At 44.1% G+C, this 13311-nt stretch overlaps 1 protein-coding gene across 1 annotated transcript in view; it reads right to left on the reverse strand.

The window, feature by feature from the left end:
- The window catches only part of GPHR (Golgi pH regulator), a 44875-nt gene that overhangs the window by 16619 nt on the left and 14945 nt on the right, over positions 1 to 13311 (reverse strand). Inside the window, exons 9-10 of the mRNA XM_075692787.1 lie at positions 6026 to 6114; positions 2519 to 2611 (exon numbers count right to left, since the gene is read on the reverse strand). Of these exons, the coding sequence (XP_075548902.1) occupies positions 2519 to 2611; positions 6026 to 6114 (182 nt within the window). The remainder of the gene's footprint in view (positions 1 to 2518; positions 2612 to 6025; positions 6115 to 13311) is intronic.

The following is a 13311-nucleotide window of genomic DNA, read 5'->3' on the forward strand; positions in this document are numbered from 1 at the left end:
TATCGCCATGACATCATTGTATATGTACTTTTATCCCTGTTGTCCTTGTCAAGGGGCCAGCTAGTGTTGTTTCTTAATGCTTTTCTATTACTGGCACCGTAAAAGATCTTTGCAGCACACATCTTTTAAAAGCTTTTGCAGCCAGGTCTACACATCACACTAAGGAAATTAAGTAAGTCAAACAAGCGGATAGGCAGGTCTCACATAAAGATACGTTTTCTCGCAGATACAGCAGATTTTACTTAATTCTATCTCTACCGATAATCCCGTTGGCACCTACACATTTCTATGGGCCCAAATTTTTATTATTTTGATTCTGAAATTGGCCTCTGCCAGACAATAGAGACATTTAGCCTGTCCACTATTCCGGCAAACGGGGGTGGTTTGGGCGGATTGCCGGATGGGCGGGGGCGTAAACGTGAGCGACTGGAGCAGTGCAGCCGCCTGGTGGCATAGAGGTCAACTGGAGAAACATACAACTAAAATTGCAGTAACCTGCTGTGTTCTGCTTCACTGCTGGTGCAAATTTTCGGCAGCGGCGTAATTGTGTACAGGATTACACTGCTGTCGAAAATTTGCACCAGCAGCTAAGCAGAATATAGTAATTGGCTCTGTATTTGTGTGGTTGAGCTTTGCACCACCAGCTGGCGCCACCAATCTGGCCGCTCACGTTTACGCCCCCGCTCCACCGGCAAACCGCCCGCACTTGCCGGAATACCGGACGCACTAAAATTCTCTAATACGAGCTTGACTGGTCCGCATGTACCCGCCTGACCTCAATGGTGACCATAGGGGTAGCAGCATCTGCCCTGGTAGCGCTTGTGGGATGAACACACGTCATCTCCCACTAAAAACACTTATTTTCAGAATGCCCTAGGAAAATTTTAAAGTAAAAAGGGTAGCTCACAAAGAGTGATTACAGTAGTCATTTGATTCCAATGTGCGCCTTTCTTTCCAAGAAAATTTGCCACAGAATTCCTTGCGTGGTGCCGTAGGATGCGACACCAAAACCACATGCACAACAGCCTACCATCAGAGCCAGCCTAGCCACCGTCATCAACACTGCCATCACAAAATAGCAGCAGAACAATTTTTCACTTAGCATTATGACGAAACACGTCACTTTCAGTCTTTATGAAAGCTCATGTGACCCTTTCTTTACCTGTTATGAGTATAGTCGTCATGAACAAAAATGCCTCACACAGTGAATCGATGACGAATATATTCGTCAAATTGTGCTCATTTGCAATTTTTGACACTAGATGGCCAGACTTATTCATGTTGTGCCACTTTTCTCTTTACTTCTGTCTCTTCTGACTCTTGTGCAGGAAACATGGCTGCCTTCCTATCACATCAGAATAAAAGTGCATGCAGAAGGAAGTATTCTGATGATCCCTCGTCAGAAAACAGCTCTGTAGAGCTTTGCTCAGGAAGAGAAAGAGATGTGTTCCCCTCTGAAGACTTGACTATGAGGATAAACTGAAGGTTCTCACTGCCGCCGGCGAACAGTTTCCCCACTTACACACTGTGCCTATGGAGCTGTGGAAAAGTAGTCACTATTCATGTACATACGTTTTGCACTGTCTAAATTATTTTCTTTTTGAATTATTTTTTTCATAGTGCATCGGGTCCCACAGGATACTGTGCTGCAAGACCTCAGTGCAGTGCAGAGAAGCCTTCTTTAGCCTTTCTTGCTTTTTTTTTTACACAATTTGGGAAATAAAACCACTTTACCAAAGTTAAAAATGGTACCGTGTTGTTCAGAGAAAAAAAAAAAAAAGCTCTACAAACTGAGCAGAAAAAAATTTTGGTAAATTCAGTACAATTTTCGTCACCTTTCACGGTACGGAAAGGATAACAAGTTATGTCACAAGTCAAGCTAGCAGCAACAAGTCGCACCACCAGTTGTTGGTATTCCAACTAACCATAGGCATTGCAGGATGAACTAGCAATGTGGTTAGCTTAGGCGTGGGCCATAATTATGTACCTCTGTGATTTTTGCGGTGCTGTTTTATAAATGCAGAATATTAAACATGCAACCAACTGCATCAAGAACGGCACATCTTGGTTCACAGACAGTGATAAAATGCTGCCTGGGAGAGATGATGATTCACATTAAGTGCAAAATATATTCATTCTGTGAAGGTGAAGTTCACTGATTTAGCCTTTTTCTTAATGCCAAAATCTGATGCATCCTTTACTTTTCTTGCTAAAGAATCTGGCGAGGGTATATAGAAATGTGGGTGTATGTTTGATTCGGCGATGTGTTAGGAACGAGCAAATGTGTTCTGGCGTTTCTCTTTTTTTTCTTTAATTTGACCCACTTATCATTCACTCAATTTTGTCAGTCCCGTCAGGGCCAAATTAACAGAAGTTGACTGTACGTACCTGTAATAGGATACCCACACTGGGTCCACAGGCTAGCAAAAGAACACTACATACCTATGTACAGTGCAACACAATTCCAGAATGATTTTCTAAATGACAAGCAAAAAGAAACAGGTTCAAAATTACTCACAATAAATATCTTCCATATGCAGTACAAAGAGAAGAAGTAACCGATAAAGTTGAAGTATTTCCCTTTGAAGGTTTTGGACCACTCTATCCTTTCCTAGGAAAGAAAAATAAAGTATGCATTAAAAAAAGAAAGAAAGAAACAGGCATCACCCAATGGCACCGTCAAGACCATGATGATGCCCATAAACACCCCCATTCAAGCTTTTCCATCACAATGGTCACATTAGCCAAACAACTCTTACTATAGAATACTATAGAGAAAGACCTCAATGGAGCCAATATCCAATGTGAAAACAGTACCACATCCCTCTAATTGCAAGAAAGAGTGAAAAATTGAAAAAGGGGGCAAGAGAGGGTCCCACCACTCTATTACAACATCTTTCTTTCTATCTTTTAGTTCTTCAAGCTAACAAGGCAATCGAGATAGTTTGAGCGGGTACACCAACACTGCAGTTAAGTGAAGGGGAATGTATCAACACCACATCAAACAATCTCCTTCTACCTTGAAAGTTCTAGCCTTTCAGTTCTTCAATTTCTAAGTGGACAAAAATATGAGAAATGAAAAAGCAATTTTGTTAATATAACAGCTTACACGACATGCACAAACCTAGGGAAGAACCAAGGTATGATAATTCAAATTTAGCTTATAGCCGAAGTACAGTTTACACCTTAAGCTCTACTCAAGTCCAGCGTTACTTCGAGCAAACATCATTCGGTGTGCTTCCAACGTCTGTCACTGCTTCATCCCCAGAAGTTGCTATGCTGCGTGCCATTCTTCTTGATGCCAGTGTTCATATTGGCAAGTATGGGTTCTAGTCACTAGTATACTTGCCTTTGTGACACTGCTCAGGGAATTTCTTGTCAGACAAGTAGTGTTCACAGTTAGAAACAAAGTCTTGCTGATATCAGTAAGAAAGCTGTAGCTATGCTTTGGGGCATGCTTGCTTCTCAGCTTCTGCCATCTCGCATACACAAGCTCTCGGACTCTAATGGCTTTGCCTTGGGTGCCCTTCATGTCAAGGCTACACAGATTATCGCAACATTCTAGCACATGTAAACTAACATCTCTCTTCCCTCCTGTTTCTGGCTTTCGACTAACCCTTATATCGGACTGGCTCATTCTCACCATGACCTGGTCTAACAAATGCTACCTTGTGAACTATATCCAGAAATTCCTGGGAAAGTTTGTCAACAAAGCCCTGGACTGAGGGTTCCTTGGCATTAGGGATACTGTAGACACAATAAAGTTCTTATTCATTCATTCACCTCTGGAGCTTTTTGTTAGCACCTCAAATTGTCACTTGTCAGGCAAATGCTGCACTTTGTGTACACCGTTAATTATAGCTTCTTGCATCGATTATGTGTTGCCACCGTGAGATTGTGGGACAGCTGTAGTAAGCTCTCATCTTTGTTAACTGTCACATTTTTTGTAGACTTTACCTGCACTAGCAATTCGAGAAGCTTAAGTGCGGGTGCATTTTTATGTAAATTTTGCCAAGCTGTGTGGCTTTACAGCAATGCACTCTGCTAACAGTTATGACGAATGAAACATGCACAAAGGTAGTTTTAGAACCTCGGTTTGCACCAGCAACTGTGCAGGGCTGTTTCATAAAGATATGAGTGTTATTTAGCACAGTTATTTGTGTGCCTTGAAGGCTAAGTGCAACGAAATTTCCCTTTGGCTAAATCTCTTATAAATGAATAGTACTAATATAGCACTGAACCAATCTTGGCAAAGCTGCAGAGCTGGTAATTGTATAGTTCCTTTGCTAACAGTTTTTGAACAGCACTTAAGCAGATGGTACATGCACCTAGTGGTGTTACTCTGGCTTGAGTCCCGGCACGCAGCGTCCAAAATTTTTCACCACGCCACAAGGAGCCAAGGGTGCCGAGTGGTCAGGCTGGCATGCGTAGCCACACCTTAACAATCGCACAGGTAAATCAGAGCATGCAGTAGTTCGAGCATCTTACACAGGCATGGGGAGAGGGTTTGTTGCAGCACCCCGCAGTGGCCATGGTATCTATGCTACACAGCAGCGTGGCCTCCAAGATTGCGAAGGTCATACTGACGAGCCGTGTGTTGCGTCATGTGTCACTTACAGCGAGAGGTGATGGTGGCGTTCTTTTTGAGTTTCAGTATCAAAAACGGGTATTTCGGCAAGCATTTAAAGTGACACTAAAGGCAAATACTAAGTCAATGTGGACTGTTTAAATACCATTCCAGAAACTACGCAATGCTTGTTTCGTGTCAAGAAGAGACTCACTTTACGAGAAAATTGCACCTAAAGGGTCCAAATACCGTTTTCAAAATTCAAATCTCCTGCCACCCAACTGGGGGTGTGGTGACGTTGCATACGCCATCATCACACTTTGCTGCCGTCGGTGAGTAAAATGGCGCCCGACAGATGCCGGTACCGAGCCAAGACAGAGCTGTGGATTCGCTGCTGCAGCGTAGACTTGCAGCAGCAACTGGCATAGACCGTTCAGCCATGCCGCGAGATCACATGGAAGTTGAATTCTCTGCTAGTTGCAGTTTGTGCGAGTTTCACGAGCCAGCAAAACCAGCGCAGCACTATGTGATAATGAAGCTATTGAAACGCGAAAGCGAGGGTGGCGCAGAATCATGCAAAAACGAAACCTTTTGACCACCTGCGTTGTTGCCAAGGCTAATTTCAATCAGTTCTTTTTTCTAAAGATGAAATAGAACTGGACAAGTAGCATTTTATTTCATCTTATAATGCAATACAAGGATGTTTACTCGTACTCAACTCGTACAACGACTAGTTGAGTACGAGTGACAGAATTTAACTGAGGAATGCTTTCGTCATTGGGAAATGCTTGAACGTTCCAGTGGAATCTCTAATCATAACCTGCATTTACCTCAGTTTCTTGATTATTAAGGCTCTGTTCGCGATAATAATTATGCCTTAGAGATTCTCAGGCACTAATCTATCACTTTAGCTTGACTTAGTATTTGCCTTTGGTGTCCCTTTAACGGAGGTCTTTCTAGTATATATCCAAATTAGTATTTTAAACTATACTTTTTATGCCGTCCGAAATTTTGTTGCAGTCGGCCTTTAAGCCAACATTTTGCCTACCCTCCCCAATGAATGTGATTGGGATGCAGAAAACATACCTGCGAAAATACAAGAATTTTTTTTGTTTATACCATGAGTATCTGAGCCATATACCTACTGCTTTGCAAATAGATTGCATAGAACTGTCAAGAGAATCTGCTGTCTGGCTAGTTGGTACATGGTATTTGGAACGAATACAGTTCAAAGAACGAGACAGGAAACTTCTGCTGTTTTTATTCTAAATATTGAACAGTACTTGACAATTCCTGGATATGTACATGTAGCCAGGAAGCCTTAAGGGGTAAGTAATTGCAAATATTTAACATGCTGCACTAGCAAATGCGATGAACTTCAGTCACATACATGTAAACATGGCTGCGTTACATGGCTGAGCAATGGACCATGTGCTACACGAGCAAGCCTTTGCTTACCAGCATGTTGTGTATCTCCACCGTCTCCAGAAACAACTGTCGGCTGAATTCCTCCAGGGCTTCCACACTCTGCCTCAGCTGGCCAATGTCTGCAACATACAGAAGAAATCTAAGCAGGACATTACAAACTGTGAAGTTTCACGTGACAGGCAAAATTTCAGTCAACAATTTACAGAGGCTTGAACAGGGCCTCCCTCCCACACACCATTGAGGAAGAGGTTATACAGATTGTACTTGCAGCATCTGTTCTCGTGTAGAAGAGATTTTCATCAATACATTTTCAGTTTTTGTGCTTTATCGACTGCAACGCCACATTGTTGTGGTCCCAGTGCAAAGCCCATAGGCTGCTATGTATTATTTTATTCCTGCTGAATATGTCGCCGTTCAGCAGTTGTTGTTGGGCTAACCAGTTCATAGTGCCAGAAAAACACACAGGTTAAGTGAGGACAAGAAAGGCAATGAGATGTAGCTTACAACCATGTGAGGCTGTCCATATGGGGTTCAACAGCCTGTCGTCTTCTCTGTGGCCTGCCTGTATTAAGCAACATTTTTCAGGAGCATTGCCATTCTATTACTTTCTCTCACCTTACACTGCACTTTGTATGGGGCAGCAACCTGATTTGCCCATTTGCTGGCAAAATGTGATCTATTAGCACATAAGTCAAACCTCAATATAATGAACACAGACATAATGAATTATCAGATGTAACAAAGTAGATACAAAATTTGATTGGCCGCGCTTTATTTCCATGTGTGGTCTCCTGCTATAAAAAAACAAATGAAAATGGTGGATTCAACAAGGTATTGGCTATAGCGAAGCAAATTCTTGTCTGCAGGTGTCTAGAATATTTATTCGGACAGCTAAAGTGTCGACTGCAGTCACCAACTGATTTTTCAGATGCCTTACTTTTCAGACCTGCACAATTTGTGCGGCACCGCCATTTACCCCTAGCAACAATGTAAACAACAACAAAAATTTCGGACACTGCATGGTGTTTTGGGCATTTACCACAGGTGCAATGCTACAAACATGGTGGCCATGAACAAAGTTGCTGCCATATCGACTGGCACGAAGCTGCAACTCTGGTTGACAACTCCCAATGAAGTGGCACTGGTTAGGCCTGGTGGCCTAAGCAGTGCAGCTGGCAGTGTGGCTAGTAACAAGCCATTGCAGGACTTGCCACCAATATATTTAGACATTTAAACCTTATCAGCAGTTGTGCATGAGCTCAGACAAACAGGTTAGACTGATATATACACAGTAGCAAAATACGAATCCATGTGCGGTCCCCTCTGTGTCTGAATATACTGTCGGCAGTGTGCGCATTTTTTATGCTCATACTTGTAGACCTTATCGAAGTGTGAGATCAGACACATGGCCTATAGACTGACGGCTGTAGTAGCAGAGTATGGATCCATGTGCGGTCTTCTCAGTGTCCAAAAAGCCGATGGCGCGCACATTTCGGCCAGTGGCTAGGCTTAATCAGACTGCAGTCAGCAAGCCAACATGCCAATCCTGCGCAATAATGACAGCACCATTGCGTATTCACAGTGGTGCAGAGCATGTGAATGTAAATTACTGATGCTTCGATGCCTCGTATCAACAGGCCATCAAAATCTACATGAGGCCCTTTGCTGGCCTGTCAAAGGCACCCCACTAGCATTTCTTTTGCATAGACCTAGTCACAACTTTTTGTTTGTCTATATCTGTGGGTATGCTTATCATCATCATCATCATCATCATCAGCCTAGTTACGCCCACTGCAGGGCAAAGGCCTCTCCCATACTTCTCCAACTACCCCGGTCATGTACTAATTGTGGCCATGTTGTCCCTGCAAACATCTTAATTTCATCCGCCCACCTAACTTTCTGCCGCCCCCTGCTACGCTTCCCTTCCCTTGGAATCCAGTCCGTAACCCTTAATGACCATCGGTTATCTTCCCTCCTCATTACATGTCCTGCCCATGCCCATTTCTTTTTCTTGATTTCAACTAAGATGTCGTTTACCCGCGTTTGTTGCCTCACCCAATCTGCTCTTTTCTTATCCCTTAACGTTACACCCATCATTCTTCTTTCCATAGCTCGTTGCGTCGTCCTCAATTTCAGCAGAACCCTTTTCGTAAGCCTCCAGGTTTCTGCCCCATATGTGAGTACTGGTAACACACAGCTGTTATACACTTTCCTTTTGAGGGATAGTGGCAACCTGCTGTTCATGATTTGAGAATGCCTGCCAAACGCACCCCAGCCCATTCTTATTCTTCTGGTTATTTCAGTCTCATGATCCGGATCCGTGGTCACTACCTGCCCTAAGTAGATGTAGTCCCTTACCCCTTCCAGTGCTTCGCTACCTATCGTAAACTGCTGTTCTCTTCCGAGCCTGTTAAACATTACTTTAGTTTTCTGCAGATTAATTTTCAGACCCACCCTTCTGCTTTGCCTCTCCAGGTCAGTGAGCATGCATTGCAATTGGTCTCCTGAGTTACTAAGCAAGGCAATATCATCAGCGAATCGCAAGTTGCTAAGGTATTCTCCATCAACTTTTATCCCCAATTCTTCCCACTCCAGGCCTCTGAATACCTCCTGTAAACACGCTGTGAATAGCATTGGAGATATCGTATCTCCCTGTCTGACGCCTTTCTTTATAGGGATTTTGTTACTTTCTTTGTGGAGGACTACGGTGGCTGTGGAGCCGCTATAGATATCTTCCAGTATTTTTACATATGGCTCATCTACACCCTGATTCCGTAATGCCTCCATGACTGCTGAGGTTTCGACTGAATCAAACGCTTTCTCGTAATCAATGAAAGCTATATATAAGGGTTGGTTATATTCTGCACATTTCTCTATCACTTGATTGACAGTGTGAATATGGTCTATTGTTGAGTAGCCTTTACGGAATCCTGCCTGGTCCTTTGGTTGACAGAAGTCTAAGGTGTTCCTGATTCTATTTGCGATTACCTTAGTAAAGTTTGCTTTCCTTTCCTTCCCTCTTCTCCGCCCTTAAACTGGCTCTCTTAACTACTACACGCAGAGACAAAGAAAGAGCACGCGCATGCGATCGCATAGATGAGATGAATACATATATATAGAAAAGCATCAGTCATAGCTCTCGAAGTATAATATAATATAATATAGAATAGCTCTCGAAGATAGCTATTCCGGCGGCTAGCTTCCCACGCTATGCGTGCCGTCCTCGCACCTGTTAAAGCTTTTCCTAGACGCTAGAGCTACACTATTCCTGCGCAACCTTGAGCGATCGGAAAGCGCGTTTTCCACGCCTGGCCGGCGGAGAGGGGAGGCTTCGTTCCGGCCGCGAAGCTCTCCACATCCCCGTAAGGAGCCTGGTGGTGGTCTCGTGCTGACGATGCCCTCTCGGTGAGCGCATATTTCCCCCCTCATCTTTTAAGAGATTCAATACATACAAGCATTTGTCTCGCAAACCAGATTTATTTCAAGGGAATTTTCCACGTCTCAATTATTTCTCTCGTCGTATTCGAGTGCTCATTGCCGTGTTATAGTTTGTTAACGAAGCTTCCCCTGAAGTCTAAATATTGTAAGGCAGTTTGTCGTGTGCGTATCATGGCCACGCATGCTTATATCGCCTTTCCGTTTCTCTACCACGGTTGCGCCTTAAAACCACGGCGCTGCAAGTTTGCTTTCCTTTCCTTCCCTCTTCTCCGCCCTTAAACTGGCTCTCTTAACTACTACACGCAGAGGCAAGAAACAGCGCGCGCTTTAGATCCTATAGATGAGATGAATATTTACAATTATTATTAGGGTTATAATTATATTCGAGTGCTGATTGCAGTGTTATAGTTTGTTAACGAAGCTTCCCCTCAAGTCTAAATATTTTAAGGCAGTTTTCCTAGTCTCTAAAGCCGCTCGAGTTCACGCTGCTCCTCTGGCGGCCATTTTTCCAAGAAATTATGCCTTCCAACCACTCAGAATCAGCAAAAATCGACTGTCGCGGACAACTCCAGCCCCTTTCCACATAGGTATGAGGCTCGGAGCAGGAGCTATGGCGCTTGAAAGTAACCGCTGGCTTGACGAACCAACCGACTGAGCTACCTTTCCGGGCAACATTGAAGGATCACGAGTTCAAATCACAAGTTATGTTCCTTTTTTTTTCCCTTTTTTTTTCTTTTTCTTAATGTCTTTTCCTTCATTTTATCACTGTACGGAAATCCTCCTAAAAGAAAAAATTATATATCCTCAATTATGTGTGGCCACACATGTGCAGGTCATAAATACCAGGTTCTCTAGCCGAGTGCCATCCATGCGGTATAACCGAGCTCAGATTGGCCCACCTTGACTGATCAAATTGGGCACCACTGTAGGTTAAATGAGGCGTACAACTCCTGCGGGACCCGCCGTGGTTGCTCAGTGGTCATGGTGTTAGACTGCTGAGCACGAGGTCGCGGGATCGGACCCCGGCCACGGCGGCCGCATTTCGATGGGGGCGAAATGCGAAAACACCCGTGTACTTAGAATTTGGTGCACGTTAAAGAACCCCAGGTGGTCGAAATTTTCGGAGTCCTCCACTAAGGCGTGCATAATCAGAAAGTGGTTTTGTCACGCAAAACCCCATTCTCCAATTTTTAATTTAACTCCTGCGGGGACGGTAGAGTATCCGTCTCCAGTGCAAAAGGACCGTGATTCAAATCCCGGTGCAGCGCAATTCTCCACCGGAAAATACAAAAAAAAAAACATGTGTTGAGAAAATTGCACAAACAGGCCTGGAGTGCGGCCTGATCCCGGTGACCAGAACCGGTAACGCACTCTCTCACCAGAGCAGGATTGGCCACCCTGGTGCAGTACTGGGCCACAACCTCCTATATGAATACAACAATCAAACCCCGGCCCTCAGTCCCCAGCAGCCGCAAAGGAACTGACCACGGCGGCGGTCAGATCTGTGACGCTGCAGAGGGTGCTAAGAATACCTGGCTCCGGACAGGCCGCCATTGGAATCTGAACCTGGCAACGTTTAACGTTAGAACGCTATCTAGCGAGGCGAGTCTAGCAGTGTTATTGGAGGAATTAGAGGGTAGTAAATGGGATATAATAGGGCTCAGTGAGGTTAGGAGGACAAAAGAAGCATATACAGTGCTAAAAAGCGGGCATGTACTGTGTTACCGGGGCTTAGCAGAGAGACGAGAACTAGGAGTCGGATTCCTGATTAATAAGGAAATAGCTGGTAACATACAGGAATTCTATAGCATTAACGAGAGGGTGGCAGGTCTTGTTGTGAAGCTTAATAAGAGGTACAAATTGAAGGTGGTACAAGTCTATGCCCCTACATGCAGTCATGATGACCAGGAAGTCGAAAGCTTTTATGAAGACGTGGAATCGGCGATGGGTAAAGTCAAAACAAAATACACTATACTGATGGGCGACTTCAATGCCAGGGTAGGCAAGAAGCAGGCTGGAGACAAGTCAGTGGGGGAATATGGCATAGGCTCTAGGAATAGCAGAGGAGAATTATTAGTAGAGTTTGCAGAACAGAATAATATGCGGATAATGAACACCTTTTTCCGCAAGCGAGTTAGTCGAAAGTGGACGTGGAGGAGCCCGAATGGTGAGACTAGAAATGAAATCGACTTCATACTCTGCGCGAACCCTGGCATCATACAAGATGTAGACGTGCTCGGCAAGGTACGCTGCAGTGACCATAGAATGGTAAGAACTCGAATTAGCCTAGACTTGAGGAGGGAACGGAAGAAACTGGTACACAAGAAGCCAATCAATGAGTTAGCGGTAAGAGGGAAACTAGAGGAATTCCGGATCAAGCTACAGAACAGGTACTCGGCTTTAACTCAGGAAGAGGACCTTAGTGTTGCAGCAATGCACGACAATCTCATGGGCATCATTAAGGAGTGCGCAATAGAAGTCGGTGGTAACGCCGTTATACAGGAAACCAGTAAGCTATCGCAGGAGACGAAAGATCTGATCAAGAAACGCCAATGTATGAAAGCCTCTAACCCTACAGCTAGAATAGAACTGGCAGAACTTTCTAAGTTAATCAACAAGCGTAAGACAGCGGACATCAGAAACTATAATATGGATAGAATTGAACAGGCTCTCAGGAACGGAGGAAGCCTAAAAACAGTGAAGAAGAAACTAGGAATAGGCAAGAATCAGACGTGTGCGTTAAGAGACAAAGCCGGCAATATCGTTACCAATATGGATGAGATAGTTCAAGTGGCTGAGGAGTTCTATAGAGATTTATACAGTACCAGTGGTACCCACGACGATAGTGGAAGAGAGAATAGCCTAGAGGAATTCGAAATCCCACAGGTAACGCCAGAAGAAGTAAAGAAAGCCTTAGGAGCTATGCAAAGGGGGAAGGCAGCTGGGGAGGATCAGGTAACAGCAGATTTGTTGAAGGATGGTGGTCAGATTGTTCTATAGAAACTGGCCACCCTGTATACACAATGCCTCATAACCTCGAGCGTACCGGAATCTTGGAAGAACGCTAACATAATCCTAATCCATAAGAAAGGGGACGCCAAAGACTTGAAAAATTATAGACCGATCAGCTTACTGTCCGTTGCCTACAAAGTGGGTATGCTTATAACGAATATCAAATATAACGAAGGTATTTCCATGGTTAATGCCACTTTGTTGAAACGAGCTACAACTGCACTGGCCTCTGGGGGAGGGACTGGAGAGACCACTGGAGAGACTGGTGCTGCTATCGCTATGACATAGAAAGTGATATTACATGACTTGCATTTGCGCCTTTGCACCTTTGCCGTAGCCAACACAGCTCGCTGACTTCCCGATTGAAGACTTGACTGTAGGGTTGTAGATGATGTGTTTCATTCCCAACTCAGCAATTTAGTTGGCCACTCTTACAGTATGGCTTAGTGCTCGATGCTACAGTGCCTGTCATATTCAACCAAGCCCGGTGTGAGTTTTCACGCATGCCCCAAAATGAAGCAGCAACGAGATGCTTGGCTGATAAAGTAACTGAAAACAAAATAATTTGTTATAGCAAGAGTTGAGCAAGTAATGCACACAGGACTTGTAGCATGCTCACTTTATATGGCATCAGTAGAAATACCCTGATCATAGATGCATGCAACTTGCATTTGCACGCATGATGGAAGTGTGGATTGAGGAGACAAAAATGTAAGCAGTTGAATTTCCAGGTACTATAATAGACTGGCAACAAAATCACAGTCCCATGATAATTCTGTCAAAAATGTCAAGCCGTACTCCCTGTGACAAATGCAGTGAACAGTACTTTTATTGCTGCGAAGGTGTTGCGAAGGCTACTTTCATGA

The sequence above is a fragment of the Dermacentor variabilis genome, chromosome 5 (assembly GCF_050947875.1).
Source record: "Dermacentor variabilis isolate Ectoservices chromosome 5, ASM5094787v1, whole genome shotgun sequence".
Classification (NCBI taxonomy): Eukaryota; Metazoa; Arthropoda; class Arachnida; order Ixodida; family Ixodidae; genus Dermacentor; species Dermacentor variabilis.